Source organism: Carassius carassius, chromosome 6 (genome assembly GCF_963082965.1).
Source record: "Carassius carassius chromosome 6, fCarCar2.1, whole genome shotgun sequence".
In the NCBI taxonomy this organism is placed as follows: Eukaryota; Metazoa; Chordata; class Actinopteri; order Cypriniformes; family Cyprinidae; genus Carassius; species Carassius carassius.
The window spans coordinates 31,254,212-31,281,378 of NC_081760.1; the positions used below are offsets into that span (position 1 = coordinate 31,254,212).

Here is a 27,167-nt window from a genome sequence, read left to right on the forward strand (position 1 = left end):
TGCTGCATCAGTTGTTGATACTGGTGCTATAGTTGTCAATGTCTGAGGTGTGGTTGTGGAAGCCAAGATTGTGGTTGCATCAGTTGTTGATGTGGTGTCAGCCAGAGTTGTGGTTGCTGCATCAGTTGTTGATACTGGTGCTATAGTTGTCGATGACAGAGGGGTGGTTGTGGAAGCCAAGATTGTGGTTGCATCAGTTGTTGATGTGGTGTCAGACAGAGTTGTGGTTGCTGGATCAGATGTTGTTGTTGTTGGTTCAATTGTTGAGGATGTTGGAAAGGTGGTTGTGAAAGCCAAAACTGAGGTTGCGTCATTTGTTGTTGTGGGTTCAGACAAAGTTGTGGTTGATTCGTCTATTTTTGTTGATGTTGTTGCTACAGTCGTAGATGCTGAAGGGGTGGTTGTGGAAGTCAAATTTGTTGCATCAGTAGTTGTTGTGGTGTCAGACAGAGATGTGGTGGACGCATCAGTGGTTGACATTAAATGGGTGTTTGTGGAATCCAAAGTTGTTGTAACATCAGTAGTTGTAGTGGTGTCAGAAGAAGATGTAGTTGACGCATCAGTTGTTGACAATAGATGGGTGGTTGTGGAATCAAAAGTTGTTGTAGCATTAGTAGTTGTTGTTGTGTCAGACAGAGTTGTGGTTGATGCATCAGTTGTTGACATTAGCAGGGTGTTTGTGGAATCAAAAGATGTTGTTGCATCAGTAGTTGTAGTTGTGTCAGACAGAGTTGTAGTTGATGCATCAGTGATTGACATTAGAGTGGTGGTTGTGGAATCAAAAGTTGTTGTAGCATCAGTAGTTGTTGTTGTGTCAGACAGAGCTGTGGTTGCTGCATCAGTTGTTGATACTGGTGCTATAGTTGTCGATGTTAGAGGTGTGATTGTGGAAGCCAAGATTGTGGTTGCATCAGTTGTAGATGTGGTGTCAGACAGAGTTGTGGTTGCTGCATCAGATGTTGTTGACGCTGCTGCTGTAGTTGAGGATGTTGGGTTGCTGGATGTGGAAGCCAAAATTGTTGTTGTATCAATAGTTGTTGTGGTGTCAGGCATAGTTGTTGTTGCTGCATCAGATGTTGATGCTGGTGCTATAGTTGCCAGTTTCAGAGCTGTGGTTGTGGAAGCCAAAATTGTAGTTGCATCAGTGGTTTTTGTGGTGTCAGACAAACTTGTGGTTGATGCATCAGTGGTTGACATTAGCGGGGTGCTTGTGGAATCAAAAGATGTTGTTGCATCAGTAGTTGTAGTTGTGTCAGACAGAGTTGTAGTTGATGCATCAGAGGTTGACATTAGAGTGGTGGTTGTGGAATCAAAAGATATTGTTCCATCAGTAGTTGTAGTGGTGCCAGACAGAGCTGTGGTTGCTGCATCAGTTGTTGATACTGGTGCTATAGTTGTCGATGTCAGAGGTGTGGTTGTGGAAGCCAAGATTGTGGTTGCATCAGTTGTTGATGTGGTGTCAGACAGAGTTGTGGTTGCTGCATCAGATGTTGTTGACGCTGCTGCTGTAGTTGAGGATGTTGGGTTGCTGGATGTGGAAGCCAAAATTGTTGTTCTATCAATAGTTGTTGTGGTGTCAGGCATAGTTGTTGTTGCTGCATCAGATGTTGATGCTGGTGCTATAGTTGTCAGTTTCAGAGCTGTGGTTGTGGAAGCCAAAATTGTAGTTGCATCAGTGGTTTTTGTGGTGTCAGACAAACTTGTGGTTGATGCATCAGTGGTTGACATTAGCGGGGTGCTTGTGGAATCAAAAGATGTTGTTGCATCAGTAGTTGTAGTTGTGTCAGACAGAGTTGTAGTTGATGCGTCAGTGGTTGATATTAGAGTGGTGATTGTGGAATCAAAAGATGTTGTTCCATCAGTAGTTGTAGTGGTGCCAGACAGAGTTGTGGTTGCTGCATCAGTTGTAGATACTGGTGCTATAGTTATCGATGTCAGAGGTGTGGTTGTGGAAGCCAAAATTGTAGTTGCATCTGTGCTTGTAGTGGTGTCAGACAGAGTTGTGGTTAAAGCATCAGTGGTTGACATTAGCGGGGTGCTTGTGGAATCAAAAGATGTGGTTGCATCAGTAGTTGTAGTTGTGTCAGACAGAGTTGTAGTTGATGCGTCAGTGGTTGACATTAGAGTGGTGGTTGTGGAATCAAAAGATGTTGCTGCATCAGTAGTTGTAGTTGTGCTAAACAGAGTTGTGGTTGCTGCATCAGTTGTTGATACTGGTGCTATAGTTGTCAATGTCTGAGGTGTGGTTGTGGAAGCCAAAATTGTGGTTGCATCAGTTGTTGATGTGGTGTCAGCCAGAGTTGTGGTTGCTGCATCAGTTGTTGATACTGGTGCTATAGCTGTCGATGACAGAGGGGTGGTTGTGGAAGCCAAGATTGTGGTTGCATCAGTTGTTGATGTGGTGTCAGACAGAGTTGTGGTTGCTGGATCAGATGTTGTTGTTGTTGGTTCAATTGTTGAGGATGTTGGAAAGGTGGTTGTGAAAGCCAAAACTGAGGTTGCGTCATTTGTTGTTGTGGGTTCAGACAAAGTTGTGGTTGATTCGTCTATTTTTGTTGATGTTGTTGCTACAGTCGTAGATGCTGAAGGGGTGGTTGTGGAAGTCAAATTTGTTGCATCAGTAGTTGTTGTGGTGTCAGACAGAGATGTGGTGGACGCATCAGTGGTTGACATTAAATGGGTGTTTGTGGAATCCAAAGTTGTTGTAACATCAGTAGTTGTAGTGGTGTCAGAAGAAGATGTAGTTGACGCATCAGTTGTTGACAATAGATGGGTGGTTGTGGAATCAAAAGTTGTTGTTGTGTCAGACAGAGTTGTGGTTGATGCATCAGTTGTTGACATTAGCAGGGTGTTTGTGGAATCAAAAGATGTTGTTGCATCAGTAGTTGTAGTTGTGTCAGACAAAGTTGTAGATGATGCATCAGTGGTTGACATTAGAGTGGTGGTTGTGGAATCAAAAGTTGTTGTAGCATCAGTAGTTGTTGTTGTGTCAGACAGAGTTGTGGTTGATGCATCAGTTGTTGACATTAGCAGGGTGCTTGTGGAATCAAAAGATGTTGTTTCATCAGTAGTTGTAGTTGTGTCAGACAGAATTGTAGTTGATGCGTCACTGGTTGACATTACAGTGGTGGTTGTGGAATCAAAAGATGTTGTTGCATCAGTAGTTGTAGTGGTGCCAGACAGAGTTGTGGTTGCTGCATCAGTTGTTGATACTGGTGCTATAGTTGTCGATGTCAGAGGTGTGGTTGTGGAAGCCAAGATTGTGGTTGCATCAGTTGCTGTTGTGGGTTCAGACAAAGTTGTGGTTGATTCGTCTATTATTGTTAATGTCGTTGCTACAGTCGTAGATGCTGAAGGGGTGGTTGTGGAAGTCAAACTTGTAGCATCAGTAGTTGTAGTGGTGTCAGACAGAGTTTTTGTTTCTGCATCAGTTGTTGTTGACGCTGCTGCTGTAGTTGAGAATGTTGGGTTGCTGGATGTGGAAGCCAAAATTGTTGTTGTATCAATAGTTGTTGTGGTGTCAGGCATAGTTGTTGTTGCTGCAGCAGTTGTTGATGCTGGTGCTAGAGTTGTCGATGTCAGAGGTGTGATTGTGGAAGCCAAGATTGTGGATGCATCATTTGTTGATGTGGTGTCAGACAGAGTTGTTGTTGCTACATCATTGGTTGACATTAGAGGGGTGGTTGTGGAATCAAAAGATGTTGTAGCATCAGTAGTTGTAGTAGTGTCAGACAGAGTTGTGGTTGATGCATCAGTGGTTGACATTAGCGGGGTGCTTGTGGAATCAAAAGATGTTGTTGCATCAGTAGTTGTAGTTGTGTCAGACAGAGTTGTAGTTGATGCATCAGTGGTTGACATTAGAGTGGTGGTTGTGGAATCAAAAGATGTTGTTCCATCAGTAGTAGTAGTGGAGCCAGACAGAGTTGTGGTTGCTGCATCAGTTGTTGATACTGGTGCAATAGTTGTCGATGTGAGATGTGTGGTTGTGGAAGCCAAGATTGTGGTTGCATCAGTTGTTGATGTGGTGTCAGACAGAGTTGTTGTTGCTATATCATTGGTTGACATCAGAGGGGTGCTTGTGGAATCAAAAGATGTTGTTGCATCAGTAGTTGTAGTTGTGTCAGACAGAGTTGTAGTTGATGCATCAGTGATTGACATTAGAGTGGTGGTTGTGGAATCAAAAGATGTTGTTGCATCAGTAGTTGTAGTGGTGCCAGCCAGAGTTGTGGTTGCTTCATCAGTTGTTGATACTGGTGCTATAGTTGTCGATGTCAGAGGTGTGGTTGTGGAAGCCAAGATTGTGGTTGCATCAGTTGTTGATGTGGTGTCAGACAGAGTTGTGGTTGCTGCATCAGATGTTGTTGACACTGCTGCTGTAGTTGAGGATGTTGGGTTGCTGGATGAGGAAGCCAAAATTGTTGTTCTATCAATAGTTGTTGTGGTGTCAGGCATAGTTGTTGTTGCTGCATCAGATGTTGATGCTGGTGCTATAGTTGTCAGTTTCAGAGCTGTGGTTGTGGAAGCCAAAATTGTAGTTGCATCAGTGGTTTTTGTGGTGTCAGAAAAACTTGTGGTTGATACATCAGTGGTTGACATTAGCGGGGTGCTTGTGGAATCAAAAGATATTGTTCCATCAGTAGTTGTAGTGGTGCCAGACAGAGCTGTGGTTGCTGCATCAGTTGTTAATATTGGTGCTATAGTTGTCGATGTCAGAGGTGTGGTTGTGGAAGCCAAGATTGTGGTTGCATCAGTTGTTGATGTGGTGTCAGACAGAGTTGTGGTTGCTGCATCAGATGTTGTTGACGCTGCTGCTGTAGTTGAGGATGTTGGGTTGCTGGATGTGGAAGCCAAAATTGTTGTTCTATCAATAGTTGTTGTGGTGTCAGGCATAGTTGTTGTTGCTGCATCAGATGTTGATGCTGGTGCTATAGTTGTCAGTTTCAGAGCTGTGGTTGTGGAAGCCAAAATTGTAGTTGCATCAGTGGTTTTTGTGGTGTCAGACAAACTTGTGGTTGATGCATCAGTGGTTGACATTAGCGGGGTGCTTGTGGAATCAAAAGATGTTGTTGCATCAGTAGTTGTAGTTGTGTCAGACAGAGTTGTAGTTGATGCGTCAGTGGTTGATATTAGAGTGGTGATTGTGGAATCAAAAGATGTTGTTCCATCAGTAGTTGTAGTGGTGCCAGACAGAGTTGTGGTTGCTGCATCAGTTGTAGATACTGGTGCTATAGTTATCGATGTCAGAGGTGTGGTTGTGGAAGCCAAAATTGTAGTTGCATCTGTGCTTGTAGTGGTGTCAGACAGAGTTGTGGTTAAAGCATCAGTGGTTGACATTAGCGGGGTGCTTGTGGAATCAAAAGATGTGGTTGCATCAGTAGTTGTAGTTGTGTCAGACATAGTTGTAGTTGATGCGTCAGTGGTTGACATTAGAGTGGTGGTTGTGGAATCAAAAGATGTTGCTGCATCAGTAGTTGTAGTTGTGCTAAACAGAGTTGTGGTTGCTGCATCAGTTGTTGATACTGGTGCTATAGTTGTCAATGTCTGAGGTGTGGTTGTGGAAGCCAAGATTGTGGTTGCATCAGTTGTTGATGTGGTGTCAGCCAGAGTTGTGGTTGCTGCATCAGTTGTTGATACTGGTGCTATAGTTGTCGATGACAGAGGGGTGGTTGTGGAAGCCAAGATTGTGGTTGCATCAGTTGTTGATGTGGTGTCAGACAGAGTTGTGGTTGCTGGATCAGATGTTGTTGTTGTTGGTTCAATTGTTGAGGATGTTGGAAAGGTGGTTGTGAAAGCCAAAACTGAGGTTGCGTCATTTGTTGTTGTGGGTTCAGACAAAGTTGTGGTTGATTCGTCTATTTTTGTTGATGTTGTTGCTACAGTCGTAGATGCTGAAGGGGTGGTTGTGGAAGTCAAATTTGTTGCATCAGTAGTTGTTGTGGTGTCAGACAGAGATGTGGTGGACGCATCAGTGGTTGACATTAAATGGGTGTTTGTGGAATCCAAAGTTGTTGTAACATCAGTAGTTGTAGTGGTGTCAGAAGAAGATGTAGTTGACGCATCAGTTGTTGACAATAGATGGGTGGTTGTGGAATCAAAAGTTGTTGTAGCATCAGTAGTTGTTGTTGTGTCAGACAGAGTTGTGGTTGATGCATCAGTTGTTGACATTAGCAGGGTGTTTGTGGAATCAAAAGATGTTGTTGCATCAGTAGTTGTAGTTGTGTCAGACAGAGTTGTAGTTGATGCATCAGTGGTTGACATTAGAGTGGTGGTTGTGGAATCAAAAGTTGTTGTAGCATCAGTAGTTGTTGTTGTGTCAGACAGAGCTGTGGTTGCTGCATCAGTTGTTGATACTGGTGCTATAGTTGTCGATGTTAGAGGTGTGATTGTGGAAGCCAAGATTGTGGTTGCATCAGTTGTTGATGTGGTGTCAGACAGAGTTGTGGTTGCTGCATCAGATGTTGTTGACGCTGCTGCTGTAGTTGAGGATGTTGGGTTGCTGGATGTGGAAGCCAAAATTGTTGTTGTATCAATAGTTGTTGTGGTGTCAGGCATAGTTGTTGTTGCTGCATCAGATGTTGATGCTGGTGCTATAGTTGCCAGTTTCAGAGCTGTGGTTGTGGAAGCCAAAATTGTAGTTGCATCAGTGGTTTTTGTGGTGTCAGACAGAGTTGTGGTTGATGCATCAGTGGTTGACATTAGCGGGGTGCTTGTGGAATCAAAAGATGTTGTTGCATCAGTAGTTGTAGTTGTGTCAGACAGAGTTGTAGTTGATGCATCAGAGGTTGACATTAGAGTGGTGGTTGTGGAATCAAAAGATATTGTTCCATCAGTAGTTGTAGTGGTGCCAGACAGAGCTGTGGTTGCTGCATCAGTTGTTGATACTGGTGCTATAGTTGTCGATGTCAGAGGTGTGGTTGTGGAAGCCAAGATTGTGGTTGCATCAGTTGTTGATGTGGTGTCAGACAGAGTTGTGGTTGCTGCATCAGATGTTGTTGACGCTGCTGCTGTAGTTGAGGATGTTGGGTTGCTGGATGTGGAAGCCAAAATTGTTGTTGTATCAATAGTTGTTGTGGTGTCAGGCATAGTTGTTGTTGCTGCATCAGATGTTGATGCTGGTGCTATAGTTGCCAGTTTCAGAGCTGTGGTTGTGGAAGCCAAAATTGTAGTTGCATCAGTGGTTTTTGTGGTGTCAGACAAACTTGTGGTTGATGCATCAGTGGTTGACATTAGCGGGGTGCTTGTGGAATCAAAAGATGTTGTTGCATCAGTAGTTGTAGTTGTGGCAGACAGAGTTGTAGTTGATGCATCAGAGGTTGACATTAGAGTGGTGGTTGTGGAATCAAAAGATATTGTTCCATCAGTAGTTGTAGTGGTGCCAGACAGAGCTGTGGTTGCTGCATCAGTTTTTGATAGTGGTGCTATAGTTGTCGATGTCAGAGGTGTGGTTGTGGAAGCCAAGATTGTGGTTGCATCAGTTGTTGATGTGGTGTCAGACAGAGTTGTGGTTGCTGCATCAGATGTTGTTGACGCTGCTGCTGTAGTTGAGGATGTTGGGTTGCTGGATGTGGAAGCCAAAATTGTTGTTCTATCAATAGTTGTTGTGGTGTCAGGCATAGTTGTTGTTGCTGCATCAGATGTTGATGCTGGTGCTATAGTTGCCAGTTTCAGAGCTGTGGTTGTGGAAGCCAAAATTGTAGTTGCATCAGTGGTTTTTGTGGTGTCAGACAAACTTGTGGTTGATGCATCAGTGGTTGACATTAGCGGGGTGCTTGTGGAATCAAAAGATGTTGTTGCATCAGTAGTTGTAGTTGTGTCAGACAGAGTTGTAGTTGATGCGTCAGTGGTTGATATTAGAGTGGTGATTGTGGAATCAAAAGATGTTGTTCCATCAGTAGTTGTAGTGGTGCCAGACAGAGTTGTGGTTGCTGCATCAGTTGTAGATACTGGTGCTATAGTTATCGATGTCAGAGGTGTGGTTGTGGAAGCCAAAATTGTAGTTGCATCTGTGCTTGTAGTGGTGTCAGACAGAGTTGTGGATAAAGCATCAGTGGTTGACATTAGCGGGGTGCTTGTGGAATCAAAAGATGTGGTTGCATCAGTAGTTGTAGTTGTGTCAGACAGAGTTGTAGTTGATGCGTCAGTGGTTGACATTAGAGTGGTGGTTGTGGAATCAAAAGATGTTGCTGCATCAGTAGTTGTAGTTGTGCTAAACAGAGTTGTGGTTGCTGCATCAGTTGTTGATACTGGTGCTATAGTTGTCAATGTCTGAGGTGTGGTTGTGGAAGCCAAAATTGTGGTTGCATCAGTTGTTGATGTGGTGTCAGCCAGAGTTGTGGTTGCTGCATCAGTTGTTGATACTGGTGCTATAGTTGTCGATGACAGAGGGGTGGTTGTGGAAGCCAAGATTGTGGTTGCATCAGTTGTTGATGTGGTGTCAGACAGAGTTGTGGTTGCTGGATCAGATGTTGTTGTTGTTGGTTCAATTGTTGAGGATGTTGGAAAGGTGGTTGTGAAAGCCAAAACTGAGGTTGCGTCATTTGTTGTTGTGGGTTCAGACAAAGTTGTGGTTGATTCGTCTATTTTTGTTGATGTTGTTGCTACAGTCGTAGATGCTGAAGGGGTGGTTGTGGAAGTCAAACCTGTTGGATCAGTAGTTGTTGTGGTGTCAGACAGAGATGTGGTGGACGCATCAGTGGTTGACATTAAATGGGTGTTTGTGGAATCCAAAGTTGTTGTAACATCAGTAGTTGTAGTGGTGTCAGAAGAAGATGTAGTTGACGCATCAGTTGTTGACAATAGATGGGTGGTTGTGGAATCAAAAGTTGTTGTAGCATCAGTAGTTGTTGTTGTGTCAGACAGAGTTGTGGTTGATGCATCAGTTGTTGACATTAGCAGGGTGTTTGTGGAATCAAAAGATGTTGTTGCATCAGTAGTTGTAGTTGTGTCAGACAGAGTTGTAGTTGATGCATCAGTGGTTGACATTAGAGTGGTGGTTGTGGAATCAAAAGTTGTTGTAGCATCAGTAGTTGTTGTTGTGTCAGACAGAGTTGTGGTTGATGCATCAGTTGTTGACATTAGCAGGGTGCTTGTGGAATCAAAAGATGTTGTTTCATCAGTAGTTGTAGTTGTGTCAGACAGAATTGTAGTTGATGCGTCACTGGTTGACATTACAGTGGTGGTTGTGGAATCAAAAGATGTTGTTGCATCAGTAGTTGTAGTGGTGCCAGACAGAGTTGTGGTTGCTGCATCAGTTGTTGATACTGGTGCTATAGTTGTCGATGTCAGAGGTGTGGTTGTGGAAGCCAAGATTGTGGTTGCATCAGTTGCTGTTGTGGGTTCAGACAAAGTTGTGGTTGATTCGTCTATTATTGTTAATGTCGTTGCTACAGTCGTAGATGCTGAAGGGGTGGTTGTGGAAGTCAAACTTGTAGCATCAGTAGTTGTAGTGGTGTCAGACAGAGTTTTTGTTTCTGCATCAGTTGTTGTTGACGCTGCTGCTGTAGTTGAGAATGTTGGGTTGCTGGATGTGGAAGCCAAAATTGTTGTTGTATCAATAGTTGTTGTGGTGTCAGGCATAGTTGTTGTTGCTGCAGCAGTTGTTGATGCTGGTGCTAGAGTTGTCGATGTCAGAGGTGTGATTGTGGAAGCCAAGATTGTGGATGCATCATTTGTTGATGTGGTGTCAGACAGAGTTGTTGTTGCTACATCATTGGTTGACATTAGAGGGGTGGTTGTGGAATCAAAAGATGTTGTAGCATCAGTAGTTGTAGTAGTGTCAGACAGAGTTGTGGTTGATGCATCAGTGGTTGACATTAGCGGGGTGCTTGTGGAATCAAAAGATGTTGTTGCATCAGTAGTTGTAGTTGTGTCAGACAGAGTTGTAGTTGATGCATCAGTGGTTGACATTAGAGTGGTGGTTGTGGAATCAAAAGATGTTGTTCCATCAGTAGTTGTAGTGGTGCCAGACAGAGTTGTGGTTGCTGCATCAGTTGTTGATGCTGGTGCTATAGTTGTCGATGTGAGATGTGTGGTTGTGGAAGCCAAGATTGTGGTTGCATCAGTTGTTGATGTGGTGTCAGACAGAGTTGTTGTTGCTATATCATTGGTTGACATTAGAGGGGTGCTTGTGGAATCAAAAGATGTTGTTGCATCAGTAGTTGTAGTTGTGTCAGACAGAGTTGTAGTTGATGCATCAGTGATTGACATTAGAGTGGTGGTTGTGGAATCAAAAGATGTTGTTGCATCAGTAGTTGTAGTGGTGACAGCCAGAGTTGTGGTTGCTTCATCAGTTGTTGATACTGGTGCTATAGTTGTCGATGTCAGAGGTGTGGTTGTGGAAGCCAAGATTGTGGTTGCATCAGTTGTTGATGTGGTGTCAGACAGAGTTGTGGTTGCTGCATCAGATGTTGTTGACACTGCTGCTGTAGTTGAGGATGTTGGGTTGCTGGATGAGGAAGCCAAAATTGTTGTTGTATCAATAGTTGTTGTGGTGTCAGGCATAGTTGTTGTTGCTGCATCAGATGTTGATGCTGGTGCTATAGTTGTCAGTTTCAGAGCTGTGGTTGTGGAAGCCAAAATTGTAGTTGCATCAGTGGTTTTTGTGGTGTCAGAAAAACTTGTGGTTGATGCATCAGTGGTTGACATTAGCGGGGTGCTTGTGGAATCAAAAGATATTGTTTCATCAGTAGTTGTAGTGGTGCCAGACAGAGCTGTGGTTGCTGCATCAGTTGTTGATACTGGTGCTATAGTTGTCGATGTCAGAGGTGTGGTTGTGGAAGCCAAGATTGTGGTTGCATCAGTTGTTGATGTTGTGTCAGACAGAGTTGTGGTTGCTGCACCAGATGTTGTTGACGCTGCTGCTGTAGTTGAGGATGTTGGGTTGCTGGATGTGGAAGCCAAAATTGTTGTTCTATCAATAGTTGTTGTGGTGTCAGGCATAGTTGTTGTTGCTGCATCAGATGTTGATGCTGGTGCTATAGTTGTCAGTTTCAGAGCTGTGGTTGTGGAAGCCAAAATTGTAGTTGCATCAGTGGTTTTTGTGGTGTCAGACAAACTTGTGGTTGATGCATCAGTGGTTGACATTAGCGGGGTGCTTGTGGAATCAAAAGATGTTGTTGCATCAGTAGTTGTAGTTGTGTCAGACAGAGTTGTAGTTGATGCGTCAGTGGTTGATATTAGAGTGGTGATTGTGGAATCAAAAGATGTTGTTCCATCAGTAGTTGTAGTGGTGCCAGACAGAGTTGTGGTTGCTGCATCAGTTGTAGATACTGGTGCTATAGTTATCGATGTCAGAGGTGTGGTTGTGGAAGCCAAAATTGTAGTTGCATCTGTGCTTGTAGTGGTGTCAGACAGAGTTGTGGTTAAAGCATCAGTGGTTGACATTAGCGGGGTGCTTGTGGAATCAAAAGATGTGGTTGCATCAGTAGTTGTAGTTGTGTCAGACAGAGTTGTAGTTGATGCGTCAGTGGTTGACATTAGAGTGGTGGTTGTGGAATCAAAAGATGTTGCTGCATCAGTAGTTGTAGTTGTGCTAAACAGAGTTGTGGTTGCTGCATCAGTTGTTGATACTGGTGCTATAGTTGTCAATGTCTGAGGTGTGGTTGTGGAAGCCAAGATTGTGGTTGCATCAGTTGTTGATGTGGTGTCAGCCAGAGTTGTGGTTGCTGCATCAGTTGTTGATACTGGTGCTATAGTTGTCGATGACAGAGGGGTGGTTGTGGAAGCCAAGATTGTGGTTGCATCAGTTGTTGATGTGGTGTCAGACAGAGTTGTGGTTGCTGGATCAGATGTTGTTGTTGTTGGTTCAATTGTTGAGGATGTTGGAAAGGTGGTTGTGAAAGCCAAAACTGAGGTTGCGTCATTTGTTGTTGTGGGTTCAGACAAAGTTGTGGTTGATTCGTCTATTTTTGTTGATGTTGTTGCTACAGTCGTAGATGCTGAAGGGGTGGTTGTGGAAGTCAAATTTGTTGCATCAGTAGTTGTTGTGGTGTCAGACAGAGATGTGGTGGACGCATCAGTGGTTGACATTAAATGGGTGTTTGTGGAATCCAAAGTTGTTGTAACATCAGTAGTTGTAGTGGTGTCAGAAGAAGATGTAGTTGACGCATCAGTTGTTGACAATAGATGGGTGGTTGTGGAATCAAAAGTTGTTGTAGCATCAGTAGTTGTTGTTGTGTCAGACAGAGTTGTGGTTGATGCATCAGTTGTTGACATTAGCAGGGTGTTTGTGGAATCAAAAGATGTTGTTGCATCAGTAGTTGTAGTTGTGTCAGACAGAGTTGTAGTTGATGCATCAGTGGTTGACATTAGAGTGGTGGTTGTGGAATCAAAAGTTGTTGTAGCATCAGTAGTTGTTGTTGTGTCAGACAGAGCTGTGGTTGCTGCATCAGTTGTTGATACTGGTGCTATAGTTGTCGATGTTAGAGGTGTGATTGTGGAAGCCAAGATTGTGGTTGCATCAGTTGTTGATGTGGTGTCAGACAGAGTTGTGGTTGCTGGATCAGATGTTGTTGTTGTTGGTTCAATTGTTGAGGATGTTGGAAAGGTGGTTGTGAAAGCCAAAACTGAGGTTGCGTCATTTGTTGTTGTGGGTTCAGACAAAGTTGTGGTTGATTCGTCTATTTTTGTTGATGTTGTTGCTACAGTCGTAGATGCTGAAGGGGTGGTTGTGGAAGTCAAATTTGTTGCATCAGTAGTTGTTGTGGTGTCAGACAGAGATGTGGTGGACGCATCAGTGGTTGACATTAAATGGGTGTTTGTGGAATCCAAAGTTGTTGTAACATCAGTAGTTGTAGTGGTGTCAGAAGAAGATGTAGTTGACGCATCAGTTGTTGACAATAGATGGGTGGTTGTGGAATCAAAAGTTGTTGTAGCATCAGTAGTTGTTGTTGTGTCAGACAGAGTTGTGGTTGATGCATCAGTTGTTGACATTAGCAGGGTGTTTGTGGAATCAAAAGATGTTGTTGCATCAGTAGTTGTAGTTGTGTCAGACAGAGTTGTAGTTGATGCATCAGTGGTTGACATTAGAGTGGTGGTTGTGGAATCAAAAGTTGTTGTAGCATCAGTAGTTGTTGTTGTATCAGACAGAGCTGTGGTTGCTGCATCAGTTGTTGATACTGGTGCTATAGTTGTCGATGTTAGAGGTGTGATTGTGGAAGCCAAGATTGTGGTTGCATCAGTTGTTGATGTGGTGTCAGACAAAGTTGTGGTTGCTGCATCAGATGTTGTTGACGCTGCTGCTGTAGTTGAGGATGTTGGGTTGCTGGATGTGGAAGCCAAAATTGTTGTTGTATCAATAGTTGTTGTGGTGTCAGGCATAGTTGTTGTTGCTGCATCAGATGTTGATGCTGGTCCTATAGTTGCCAGTTTCAGAGCTGTGGTTGTGGAAGCCAAAATTGTAGTTGCATCAGTGGTTTTTGTGGTGTCAGACAAACTTGTGGTTGATGCATCAGTGGTTGACATTAGCGGGGTGCTTGTGGAATCAAAAGATGTTGTTGCATCAGTAGTTGTAGTTGTGTCAGACAGAGTTGTAGTTGATGCATCAGAGGTTGACATTAGAGTGGTGGTTGTGGAATCAAAAGATATTGTTCCATCAGTAGTTGTAGTGGTGCCAGACAGAGCTGTGGTTGCTGCATCAGTTGTTGATACTGGTGCTATAGTTGTCGATGTCAGAGGTGTGGTTGTGGAAGCCAAGATTGTGGTTGCATCAGTTGTTGATGTGGTGTCAGACAGAGTTGTGGTTGCTGCATCAGATGTTGTTGACGCTGCTGCTGTAGTTGAGGATGTTGGGTTGCTGGATGTGGAAGCCAAAATTTTTGTTCTATCAATAGTTGTTGTGGTGTCAGGCATAGTTGTTGTTGCTGCATCAGATGTTGATGCTGGTGCTATAGTTGTCAGTTTCAGAGCTGTGGTTGTGGAAGCCAAAATTGTAGTTGCATCAGTGGTTTTTGTGGTGTCAGACAAACTTGTGGTTGATGCATCAGTGGTTGACATTAGCGGGGTGCTTGTGGAATCAAAAGATGTTGTTGCATCAGTAGTTGTAGTTGTGTCAGACAGAGTTGTAGTTGATGCGTCAGTGGTTGATATTAGAGTGGTGATTGTGGAATCAAAAGATGTATTTCCATCAGTAGTTGTAGTGGTGCCAGACAGAGTTGTGGTTGCTGCATCAGTTGTAGATACTGGTGCTATAGTTATCGATGTCAGAGGTGTGGTTGTGGAAGCCAAAATTGTAGTTGCATCTGTGCTTGTAGTGGTGTCAGACAGAGTTGTGGTTAAAGCATCAGTGGTTGACATTAGCGGGGTGCTTGTGGAATCAAAAGATGTGGTTGCATCAGTAGTTGTAGTTGTGTCAGACAGAGTTGTAGTTGATGCGTCAGTGGTTGACATTAGAGTGGTGGTTGTGGAATCAAAAGATGTTGCTGCATCAGTAGTTGTAGTTGTGCTAAACAGAGTTGTGGTTGCTGCATCAGTTGTTGATACTGGTGCTATAGTTGTCAATGTCTGAGGTGTGGTTGTGGAAGCCAAGATTGTGGTTGCATCAGTTGTTGATGTGGTGTCAGCCAGAGTTGTGGTTGCTGCATCAGTTGTTGATACTGGTGCTATAGTTGTCGATGACAGAGGGGTGGTTGTGGAAGCCAAGATTGTGGTTGCATCAGTTGTTGATGTGGTGTCAGACAGAGTTGTGGTTGCTGGATCAGATGTTGTTGTTGTTGGTTCAATTGTTGAGGATGTTGGAAAGGTGGTTGTGAAAGCCAAAACTGAGGTTGCGTCATTTGTTGTTGTGGGTTCAGACAAAGTTGTGGTTGATTCGTCTATTTTTGTTGATGTTGTTGCTACAGTCGTAGATGCTGAAGGGGTGGTTGTGGAAGTCAAATTTGTTGCATCAGTAGTTGTTGTGGTGTCAGACAGAGATGTGGTGGACGCATCAGTGGTTGACATTAAATGGGTGTTTGTGGAATCCAAAGTTGTTGTAACTTCAGTAGTTGTAGTGGTGTCAGAAGAAAATGTAGTTGACGCATCAGTTGTTGACAATAGATGGGTGGTTGTGGAATCAAAAGTTGTTGTAGCATCAGTAGTTGTTGTTGTGTCAGACAGAGTTGTGGTTGATGCATCAGTTGTTGACATTGGCAGGGTGTTTGTGGAATCAAAAGATGTTGTTGCATCAGTAGTTGTAGTTGTGTCAGACAGAGTTGTAGTTGATGCATCAGTGGTTGACATTAGAGTGGTGGTTGTGGAATCAAAAGTTGTTGTAGCATCAGTAGTTGTTGTTGTGTCAGACAGAGTTGTGGTTGATGCATCAGTTGTTGACATTAGCAGGGTGCTTGTGGAATCAAAAGATGTTGTTTCATCAGTAGTTGTAGTTGTGTCAGACAGAATTGTAGTTGATGCGTCACTGGTTGACATTACAGTGGTGGTTGTGGAATCAAAAGATGTTGTTGCATCAGTAGTTGTAGTGGTACCAGACAGAGTTGTGGTTGCTGCATCAGTTGTTGATACTGGTGCTATAGTTGTCGATGTCAGAGGTGTGGTTGTGGAAGCCAAGATTGTGGTTGCATCAGTTGCTGTTGTGGGTTCAGACAAAGTTGTGGTTGATTCGTCTATTATTGTTAATGTCGTTGCTACAGTCGTAGATGCTGAAGGGGTGGTTGTGGAAGTCAAACTTGTAGCATCAGTAGTTGTAGTGGTGTCAGACAGAGTTTTTGTTTCTGCATCAGTTGTTGTTGACGCTGCTGCTGTAGTTGATAATGTTGGGTTGCTGGATGTGGAAGCCAATATTGTTGTTGTATCAATAGTTGTTGTGGTGTCAGGCATAGTTGTTGTTGCTGCAGCAGTTGTTGATGCTGGTGCTAGAGTTGTCGATGTCAGAGGTGTGATTGTGGAAGCCAAGATTGTGGATGCATCATTTGTTGATGTGGTGTCAGACAGAGTTGTTGTTGCTACATCATTGGTTGACATTAGAGGGGTGGTTGTGGAATCAAAAGATGTTGTAGCATCAGTAGTTGTAGTAGTGTCAGACAGAGTTGTGGTTGATGCATCAGTGGTTGACATTAGCGGGGTGCTTGTGGAATCAAAAGATGTTGTTGCATCAGTAGTTGTAGTTGTGTCAGACAGAGTTGTAGTTGATGCATCAGTGGTTGACATTAGAGTGGTGGTTGTGGAATCAAAAGATGTTGTTCCATCAGTAGTTGTAGTGGTGCCAGACAGAGTTGTGGTTGCTGCATCAGTTGTTGATACTGGTGCTATAGTTGTCGATGTGAGATGTGTGGTTGTGGAAGCCAAGATTGTGGTTGCATCAGTTGTAGATGTGGTGTCAGACAGAGTTGTTGTTGCTATATCATTGGTTGACATTAGAGGGGTGCTTGTGGAATCAAAAGATGTTGTTGCATCAGTAGTTGTAGTTGTGTCAGACAGAGTTGTAGTTGATGCATCAGTGATTGACATTAGAGTGGTGGTTGTGGAATCAAAAGATGTTGTTGCATCAGTAGTTGTAGTGTTGCCAGCCAGAGTTGTGGTTGCTTCTTCAGTTGTTGATACTGGTGCTATAGTTGTCGATGTCAGAGGTGTGGTTGTGGAAGCCAAGATTGTGGTTGCATCAGTTGTTGATGTGGTGTCAGACAGAGTTGTGGTTGCTGCATCAGATGTTGTTGACACTGCTGCTGTAGTTGAGGATGTTGGGTTGCTGGATGAGGAAGCCAAAATTGTTGTTGTATCAATAGTTGTTGTGGTGTCAGGCATAGTTGTTGTTGCTGCATCAGATGTTGATGCTGGTGCTATAGTTGTCAGTTTCAGAGCTGTGGTTGTGGAAGCCAAAATTGTAGTTGCATCAGTGGTTTTTGTGGTGTCAGAAGAACTTGTGGTTGATGCATCAGTGGTTGACCTTAGCGGGGTGCTTGTGGAATCAAAAGATGTTGTTGCATCAGTAGTTGTAGTTGTGTCAGACAGAGTTGTAGTTGATGCATCAGTGGTTGACATTAGCGGGGTGCTTGTGGAATCAAAAGATGTTGTTGCATCAGTAGTTGTAGTTGTGTCAGACAGAGTTGTAGTTGATGCATCAGTGGTTGACATTAGAGTGGTGGTTATGGAATCAAAAGATGTTGTTCCATCAGTAGTTGTAGTGGTGCCAGACAGAGCTGTGGTTGCTGCATCAGTTGTTGATACTGGTGCTATAGTTGTCGATGTCAGAGGTGTGGTTGTGGAAGCCAAGATTGTGGTTGCATCTGTTGTTGATGTGGTGTCAGACAGAGTTGTGGTTGCTGCATCAGATGTTGTTGACGCTGCTGCTGTAGTTGAGGATGTTGGGTTGCTGGATGTGGAAGCCAAAATTGTTGTTGTATCAATAGTTGTTGTGGTGTCAGGCATAGTTGTTGTTGCTGCATCAGATGTTGATGCTGGTGCTATAGTTGTCAGTTTCAGAGCTGTGGTTGTGGAAGCCAAAATTGTAGTTGCATCAGTGGTTTTTGTGGTGTCAGACAAACTTGTGGTTGATGCATCAGTGTTTGACATTGGCGGGGTGCTTGTGGAATCAAAAGATGTTGTTGCATCAGTAGTTGTAGTTGTGTCAGACAGAGTTGTAGTTGATGCGTCAGTGGTTGACATTAGAGTGGTGATTGTGGAATCAAAAGATGTTGTTCCATCAGTAGTTGTAGTGGTGCCAGACAGAGTTGTGGTTGCTGCATCAGTTGTAGATACTGGTGCTATAGTTGTCGATGTCAGAGGTGTGGTTGTGGAAGCCAAAATTGTAGTTGCATGGGTGCTTGTAGTGGTGTCAGACAGAGTTGTGGTTGATGCATCAGTGGTTGACTTTAGCGGGGTGCTTGTGGAATCAAAAGATGTTGTTGCATCAGTACTTGTAGTTGTGTCAGACAGAGTTGTAGTTGATGCGTCAGTGGTTGACATTAGAGTGGTGGTTGTGGAATCAAAAGATGTTGTTGCATCAGTAGTTGTAGTGGTGCCAGACAGAGTTGTGGTTGCTGCATCAGTTGTTGATACTGGTGCTATAGTTGTCGATGTCAGAGGTGTGGTTGTGAAAGCCAAGATTGTGGTTGCATCATTTGTTGTTGTGGGTTCAGACAAAGCTGTGGTTGATTCGTCTATTTTTGTTGATGTTGTTGCTACAGTTGTAGATGCTGAAGGGGTGGTTGTGGAAGTCAAATTTGTAGCATCAGTAGTTGTAGTGGTGTCAGACAGAGTTGTTGTTTCTGCATCAATTGTTGTTGACGCTGCTGCTGCTGTAGTTGAGGATGTTGGGTTGCTGGATGTGGAAGCCAAAATTTTTGTTGTATCAATAGTTGTTGTGGTGTCAGGCATAGTTGTTGTTGCTGCAGCAGTTGTTGATGCTGGTGCTAGAGTTGTTGATGTCAGAGGTGTGGTTGTGGAAGCCAAGATTGTGGTTGCATCAGTGGTTGATGTGGTGTCAGCCAGAGTTGTGGTTGCTGCATCAGTTGTTGATGCTGGTGCTATAGTAGTCGATGTCAGTGGTGTGGTTGTGGAAGCCAAGATTGTGGTTGCATCAGTTGTTAATGTGGTGTCAGACAGAGTTGTGGTTGCTGCATTCGATGTTGTTGTTGTTCGTTCAACAGTTGAGGATGTTGGAAAGGTGGTTGTGAAAGCCAAAACTGAGGTCGCATCATTTGTTGTTGTGGGTTCAGACAAAGTTGTGGTTGATTCGTCTATTTTTGTTGATGTTGTTAATACAGTCGTAGATGCTGAAGGGGTGGTTGTGGAAGTCAAACCTGTTGGATCAGTAGTGGTTGTGGTGTCAGACAGAGATGTGGTTGACGCATCAGTGGTTGAAATTAGATGGGTGGTTGTGGAATCCAAATTTGTTGTAACATCAGTAGTTGTAGTGGTGTCAGAAGAAGATGTAGTTGACGCATCAGTTGTTGACAATAGATGGGTGGTTGTGGAATCAAAAGTTGTTGTAGCATCAGTAGTTGTTGTTGTGTCAGACAGAGTTGTGGTTGATGCATCAGTTGTTGACATTAGCAGGGTGCTTGTGGAATCAAAAGATGTTGTTTCATCAGTAGTTGTAGTTGTGTCAGACAGAATTGTAGTTGATGCGTCACTGGTTGACATTACAGTGGAGGTTGTGGAATCAAAAGATGTTGTTGCATCAGTAGTTGTAATGGTGCCAGACAGAGTTGTGGTTGCTGCATCAGTTGTTGATACTGGTGCTATAGTTGTCGATGTCAGAGGTGTGGTTGTGGAAGCCAAGATTGTGGTTGCATCAGTTGCTGTTGTGGGTTCAGACAAAGTTGTGGTTGATTCGTCTATTATTGTTAATGTTGTTGCTACAGTCGTAGATGCTGAAGAGGTGGTTGTGGAAGTCAAACTTGTAGCATCGGTAGTTGTAGTGGTGTCAGAGAGAGATTTTGTTTCTGCATCAGTTGTTGTTGACGCTGCTGCTGTAGTTGAGGATGTTGGGTTGCTGGATGTGGAAGCCATTATTGTTGTTGTATCAATAGTTGTTGTGGTGTCAGGCGTAATTGTTGTTGCTGCAGCAAGTGTTGATGCTGGTGCTAGAGTTGTCGATGTCAGAGGTGTGGTTGTGGAAGCCAAGATTGTGGATGCATCAGTTGTTGATGTGGTGTAAGACAGAGTTGTTGTTGTTACATCATTGGTTGACATTAGAGGGGTGGTTGTGGAATCAAAAGATGTTGTAGCATCAGTAGTTGTAGTAGTGTCAGACAGAGTTGTGGTTGATGCATCAGTGGTTGACATTAGCGGGGTGCTTGTGGAATCAAAAGATGTTGTTGCATCAGTAGTTGTAGTTGTGTCAGACAGAGTTGTAGTTGATGCATCAGTGGTTGACATTAGAGTGGTGGTTGTGGAATCAAAAGATGTTGTTCCATCAGTAGTTGTAGTGGTGCCAGACAGAGTTGTGGTTGCTGCATCAGTTGTTGACAAAGGTGCTATAGATGTCAAAATCAAAGGTGTGGTTGTGGAAGCCAAGATTGTGGTTGCATCAGTTGTTGATGTGGTGTCAGACAGAGTTGTTGTTGCTACATCATTGGTTGACATTAGAGGGGTGGTTGTGGAATCAAAAGATGTTGTAGCATCAGTAGTTGTAGTAGTGTCAGACAGAGTTGTGGTTGATGCATCAGTGGTTGACATTAGTGGGGTGCTTGTGGTATCAAAAGATGTTGTTGCATCAGTAGTTGTAGTTGTGTCAGACAGAGTTGTAATTGATGCATCAGTGGTTGACATTAGAGGGGTGGTTGTGGAATCAAAAGATGTTGATCCATCAGTAGTTGTAGTTGTGCCAGACAGAGTTGTGGTTGCTGCATCAGTTGTTGATACTGGTGCTATAGTTGTCGATGTCAGAGGTGTGGTTGTGGAAGCCAAGCTTGTGGTTGCATCAGTAGTTGATGTGGTGTCAGCCAGAGTTGTGGTTGCTGCATCAGTTGTTGATACTGGTGCTATAGTTGTCGATGACAGAGGGGTGGTTGTGGAAGCCAAGATTGTGGTTGCATCAGTTGTTGATGTGGTGTCAGACAGAGTTGTGGTTGCTGGATCAGATGTTGTTGTTGTTGGTTCAATTGTTGAGGATGTTGGAAAGGTGGTTGTGAAAGCCAAAACTGAGGTTGCGTCATTTGTTGTTGTGGGTTCAGACAAAGTTGTGGTTGATTCGTCTATTTTTGTTGATGTTGTTGCTACAGTCGTAGATGCTGAAGGGGTGGTTGTGGAAGTCAAATTTGTTGCATCAGTAGTTGTTGTGGTGTCAGACAGAGATGTGGTGGACGCATCAGTGGTTGACATTAAATGGGTGTTTGTGGAATCCAAAGTTGTTGTAACATCAGTAGTTGTAGTGGTGTCAGAAGAAGATGTAGTTGACGCATCAGTTGTTGACAATAGATGGGTGGTTGTGGAATCAAAAGTTGTTGTAGCATCAGTAGTTGTTGTTGTGTCAGACAGAGTTGTGGTTGATGCATCAGTTGTTGACATTAGCAGGGTGTTTGTGGAATCAAAAGATGTTGTTGCATCAGTAGTTGTAGTTGTGTCAGACAGAGTTGTAGTTGATGCATCAGTGGTTGACATTAGAGTGGTGTTTGTGGAATCAAAAGTTGTTGTAGCATCAGTAGTTGTTGTTGTGTCAGACAGAGCTGCGGTTGCTGCATCAGTTGTTGATACTGGTGCTATAGTTGTCGATGTTAGAGGTGTGATTGTGGAAGCCAAGATTGTGGTTGATGCATCAGAGGTTGACATTAGAGTGGTGGTTGTGGAATCAAAAGATATTGTTCCATCAGTAGTTGTAGTGGTGCCAGACAGAGCTGTGGTTGCTGCATCAGTTGTAGATACTGGTGCTATAGTTATCGATGTCAGAGGTGTGGTTGTGAAAGCCAAAATTGTAGTTGCATCTGTGCTTGTAGTGGTGTCAGACAGAGTTGTGGTCAAAGCATCAGTGGTTGACATTAGCGGGGTGTTTGTGGAATCCAAAGTTGTTGTAACATCAGTAGTTGTAGTGGTGTCAGAAGAAGATGTAGTTGATGCATCAGTGGTTGACATTAGAGTGGTGGTTGTGGAATCAAAAGTTGTTGTAGCATCAGTAGTTGTTGTTGTGTCAGACAGAGCTGTGGTTGCTGCATCAGTTGTTGATACTGGTGCTATAGTTGTCGATGTTAGAGGTGTGATTGTGGAAGCCAAGATTGTGGTTGCATCAGTTGTTGATGTGTTGTCAGACAGAGTTGTGGTTGCTGAATCAGATGTTGTTGACGCTGCTGCTGTAGTTGAGGATGTTGGGTTGCTGGATGTGGAAGCCAAAATTGTTGTTGTATTAATAGTTGTTGTGGTGTCAGGCATAGTTGTTGTTGCTGCATCAGATGTTGATGCTGGTGCTATAGTTGCCAGTTTCAGAGCTGTGGTTGTGGAAGCCAAAATTGTAGTTGCATCAGTGGTTTTTGTGGTGTCAGACAAACTTGTGGTTGATGCATCAGTGGTTGACATTAGCGGGGTGCTTGTGGAATCAAAAGATGTTGTTGCATCAGTAGTTGTAGTTGTGTCAGACAGAGTTGTAGTTGATGCATCAGAGGTTGACATTAGAGTGGTGGTTGTGGAATCAAAAGATATTGTTCCATCAGTAGTTGTAGTGGTGCCAGACAGAGCTGTGGTTGCTGCATCAGTTGTTGATACTGGTGCTATAGTTGTCGATGTCAGAGGTGTGGTTGTGGAAGCCAAGATTGTGGTTGCATCAGTTGTTGATGTGGTGTCAGACAGAGTTGTGGTTGCTGCATCAGATGTTGTTGACGCTGCTGCTGTAGTTGAGGATGTTGGGTTGCTGGATGTGGAAGCCAAAATTGTTGTTCTATCAATAGTTGTTGTGGTGTCAGGCATAGTTGTTGTTGCTGCATCAGATGTTGATGCTGGTGCTATAGTTGTCAGTTTCAGAGCTCTGGTTGTGGAAGCCAAAATTGTAGTTGCATCAGTGGTTTTTGTGGTGTCAGACAAACTTGTGGTTGATGCATCAGTGGTTGACATTAGCAGGGTGCTTGTGGAATCAAAAGATGTTGTTGCATCAGTAGTTGTAGTTGTGTCAGACAGAGTTGTAGTTGATGCGTCAGTGGTTGATATTAGAGTGGTGATTGTGGAATCAAAAGATGTTGTTCCATCAGTAGTTGTAGTGGTGCCAGACAGAGTTGTGGTTGCTGCATCAGTTGTAGATACTGGTGCTATAGTTATCGATGTCAGAGGTGTGGTTGTGAAAGCCAAAATTGTAGTTGCATCTGTGCTTGTAGTGGTGTCAGACAGAGTTGTGGTCAAAGCATCAGTGGTTGACATTAGCGGGGTGTTTGTGGAATCCAAAGTTGTTGTAACATCAGTAGTTGTAGTGGTGTCAGAAGAAGATGTAGTTGATGCATCAGTGGTTGACATTAGAGTGGTGGTTGTGGAATCAAAAGTTGTTGTAGCATCAGTAGTTGTTGTTGTGTCAGACAGAGCTGTGGTTGCTGCATCAGTTGTTGATACTGGTGCTATAGTTGTCGATGTTAGAGGTGTGATTGTGGAAGCCAAGATTGTGGTTGCATCAGTTGTTGATGTGGTGTCAGACAGAGTTGTGGTTGCTGCATCAGATGTTGTTGACGCTGCTGCTGTAGTTGAGGATGTTGGGTTGCTGGATGTGGAAGCCAAAATTGTTGTTGTATCAATAGTTGTTGTGGTGTCAGGCATAGTTGTTGTTGCTGCATCAGATGTTGATGCTGGTGCTATAGTTGCCAGTTTCAGAGCTGTGGTTGTGGAAGCCAAAATTGTAGTTGCATCAGTGGTTTTTGTGGTGTCAGACAAACTTGTGGTTGATGCATCAGTGGTTGACATTAGCGGGGTGCTTGTGGAATCAAAAGATGTTGTTGCATCAGTAGTTGTAGTTGTGTCAGACAGAGTTGTAGTTGATGCATCAGAGGTTGACATTAGAGTGGTGGTTGTGGAATCAAAATATATTGTTCCATCAGTAGTTGTAGTGGTGCCAGACAGAGCTGTGGTTGCTGCATCAGTTGTTGATACTGGTGCTATAGTTGTCGATGTCAGAGGTGTGGTTGTGAAAGCCAAGATTGTGGTTGCATCAGTTGTTGATGTGGTGTCAGACAGAGTTGTGGTTGCTGCATCAGATGTTGTTGACGCTGCTGCTGTAGTTGAGGATGTTGGGTTGCTGGATGTGGAAGCCAAAATTGTTGTTCTATCAATAGTTGTTCTGGTGTCAGGCATAGTTGTTGTTGCTGCATCAAATGTTGATGCTGGTGCTATAGTTGTCAGTTTCAGAGCTGTGGTTGTGGAAGCCAAAATTGTAGTTGCATCAGTGGTTTTTGTGGTGTCAGACAAACTTGTGGTTGATGCATCAGTGGTTGACATTAGCGGGGTGCTTGTGGAATCAAAAGATGTTGTTGCATCAGTAGTTGTAGTTGTGTCAGACAGAGTTGTAGTTGATGCGTCAGTGGTTGATATTAGAGTGGTGATTGTGGAATCAAAAGATGTTGTTCCATCAGTAGTTGTAGTGGTGCCAGACAGAGTTGTGGTTGCTGCATCAGTTGTAGATACTGGTGCTATAGTTATCGATGTCAGAGGTGTGGTTGTGGAAGCCAAAATTGTAGTTGCATCTGTGCTTGTAGTGGTGTCAGACAGAGTTGTGGTTAAAGCATCAGTGGTTGACATTAGCGGGGTGCTTGTGGAATCAAAAGATGTGGTTGCATCAGTAGTTGTAGTTGTGTCAGACAGAGTTGTAGTTGCTGCATCAGTTGTTGATACTGGTGCTACAGTTGTCAATGTCTGAGGTGTGGTTGTGGAAGCCAAGATTGTGGTTGCATCAGTTGTTGATGTGGTGTCAGCCAGAGTTGTGGTTGCTGCATCAGTTGTTGATACTGGTGCTATAGTTGTCGATGACAGAGGGGTGGTTGTGGAAGCCAAGATTGTGGTTGCATCAGTTGTTGATGTGGTGTCAGACAGAGTTGTGGTTGCTGGATCAGATGTTGTTGTTGTTGGTTCAATTGTTGAGGATGTTGGAAAGGTGGTTGTGAAAGCCAAAACTGAGGTTGCGTCATTTGTTGTTGTGGGTTCAGACAAAGTTGTGGTTGATTCGTCTATTTTTGTTGATGTTGTTGCTACAGTCGTAGATGCTGAAGGGGTGGTTGTGGAAGTCAAATTTGTTGCATCAGTAGTTGTTGTGGTGTCAGACAGAGATGTGGTGGACGCATCAGTGGTTGACATTAAATGGGTGTTTGTGGAATCCAAAGTTGTTGTAACATCAGTAGTTGTAGTGGTGTCAGAAGAAGATGTAGTTGACGCATCAGTTGTTGACAATAGATGGGTGGTTGTGGAATCAAAAGTTGTTGTAGCATCAGTAGTTGTTGTTGTGTCAGACAGAGTTGTGGTTGATGCATCAGTTGTTGACATTAGCAGGGTGTTTGTGGAATCAAAAGATGTTGTTGCATCAGTAGTTGTAGTTGTGTCAGACAGAGTTGTAGTTGATGCATCAGTGGTTGACATTAGAGTGGTGGTTGTGGAATCAAAAGATGTTGTTTCATCTGTAGTTGTAGTTGTGTCAGACAGAATTGTAGTTGATGCGTCACTGGTTGACATTACAGTGGTGGTTGTGGAATCAAAAGATGTTGTTGCATCAGTAGTTGTAGTGGTGCCAGACAGAGTTGTGGTTGCTGCATCAGTTGTTGATACTGGTGCTATAGTTGTCGATGTCAGAGGTGTGGTTGTGGAAGCCAAGATTGTGGTTGCATCAGTTGCTGTTGTGGGTTCAGACAAAGTTGTGGTTGATTCGTCTATTATTGTTAATGTCGTTGCTACAGTCGTAGATGCTGAAGGGGTGGTTGTGGAAGTCAAACTTGTAGCATCAGTAGTTGTAGTGGTGTCAGACAGAGTTTTTGTTTCTGCATCAGTTTTTGTTGACGCTGCTGCTGTAGTTGAGAATGTTGGGTTGCTGGAGGTGGAAGCCAAAATTGTTGTTGTATCAATAGTTGTTGTGGTGTCAGGCATAGTTGTTGTTGCTGCAGCAGTTGTTGATGCTGGTGCTAGAGTTGTCGATGTCAGAGGTGTGATTGTGGAAGCCAAGATTGTGGATGCATCATTTGTTGATGTGGTGTCAGACAGAGTTGTTGTTGCTACATCATTGGTTGACATTAGAGGGGTGGTTGTGGAATCAAAAGATGTTGTAGCATCAGTAGCTGTAGTAGTGTCAGACAGAGTTGTGGTTGATGCATCAGTGGTTGACATTAGCGGGGTGCTTGTGGAATCAAAAGATGTTGTTGCATCAGTAGTTGTAGTTGTGTCAGACAGAGTTGTAGTTGATGCATCAGTGGTTGACATTAGAGTGGTGGTTGTGGAAGCCAAAATTGTAGTTGCATCAGTGGTTTTTGTGGTGTCAGACAAACTTGTGGTTGATGCATCAGTGGTTGACATTAGCAGGGTGCTTGTGGAATCAAAAGATGTTGTTGCATCAGTAGTTGTAGTTGTGTCAGACAGAGTTGTAGTTGATGCGTCAGTGGTTGATATTAGAGTGGTGATTGTGGAATCAAAAGATGTTGTTCCATCAGTAGTTGTAGTGGTGCCAGACAGAGTTGTGGTTGCTGCATCAGTTGTAGATACTGGTGCTATAGTTATCGATGTCAGAGGTGTGGTTGTGAAAGCCAAAATTGTAGTTGCATCTGTGCTTGTAGTGGTGTCAGACAGAGTTGTGGTCAAAGCATCAGTGGTTGACATTAGCGGGGTGTTTGTGGAATCCAAAGTTGTTGTAACATCAGTAGTTGTAGTGGTGTCAGAAGAAGATGTAGTTGATGCATCAGTGGTTGACATTAGAGTGGTGGTTGTGGAATCAAAAGTTGTTGTAGCATCAGTAGTTGTTGTTGTGTCAGACAGAGCTGTGGTTGCTGCATCAGTTGTTGATACTGGTGCTATAGTTGTCGATGTTAGAGGTGTGATTGTGGAAGCCAAGATTGTGGTTGCATCAGTTGTTGATGTGGTGTCAGACAGAGTTGTGGTTGCTGCATCAGATGTTGTTGACGCTGCTGCTGTAGTTGAGGATGTTGGGTTGCTGGATGTGGAAGCCAAAATTGTTGTTGTATCAATAGTTGTTGTGGTGTCAGGCATAGTTGTTGTTGCTGCATCAGATGTTGATGCTGGTGCTATAGTTGCCAGTTTCAGAGCTGTGGTTGTGGAAGCCAAAATTGTAGTTGCATCAGTGGTTTTTGTGGTGTCAGACAAACTTGTGGTTGATGCATCAGTGGTTGACATTAGCGGGGTGCTTGTGGAATCAAAAGATGTTGTTGCATCAGTAGTTGTAGTTGTGTCAGACAGAGTTGTAGTTGATGCATCAGAGGTTGACATTAGAGTGGTGGTTGTGGAATCAAAATATATTGTTCCATCAGTAGTTGTAGTGGTGCCAGACAGAGCTGTGGTTGCTGCATCAGTTGTTGATACTGGTGCTATAGTTGTCGATGTCAGAGGTGTGGTTGTGAAAGCCAAGATTGTGGTTGCATCAGTTGTTGATGTGGTGTCAGACAGAGTTGTGGTTGCTGCATCAGATGTTGTTGACGCTGCTGCTGTAGTTGAGGATGTTGGGTTGCTGGATGTGGAAGCCAAAATTGTTGTTCTATCAATAGTTGTTCTGGTGTCAGGCATAGTTGTTGTTGCTGCATCAAATGTTGATGCTGGTGCTATAGTTGTCAGTTTCAGAGCTG

General features: G+C 43.6%; 1 protein-coding gene across 1 annotated transcript; it reads right to left on the reverse strand.

Moving 5' to 3' along the window:
- Positions 1-219: 219 nt before the first annotated feature.
- LOC132141695 (uncharacterized) lies at positions 220-25,806 on the reverse strand (the record flags this gene model as incomplete). The annotated part of the gene is made up of 4 exons (XM_059551361.1): positions 220-299; positions 3,641-3,653; positions 8,011-8,064; positions 25,738-25,806. Coding segments are annotated over 4 exons (216 nt in total), but the record flags the coding sequence as incomplete, so codon positions are not given.
- Positions 25,807-27,167: the final 1,361 nt, after the last annotated feature.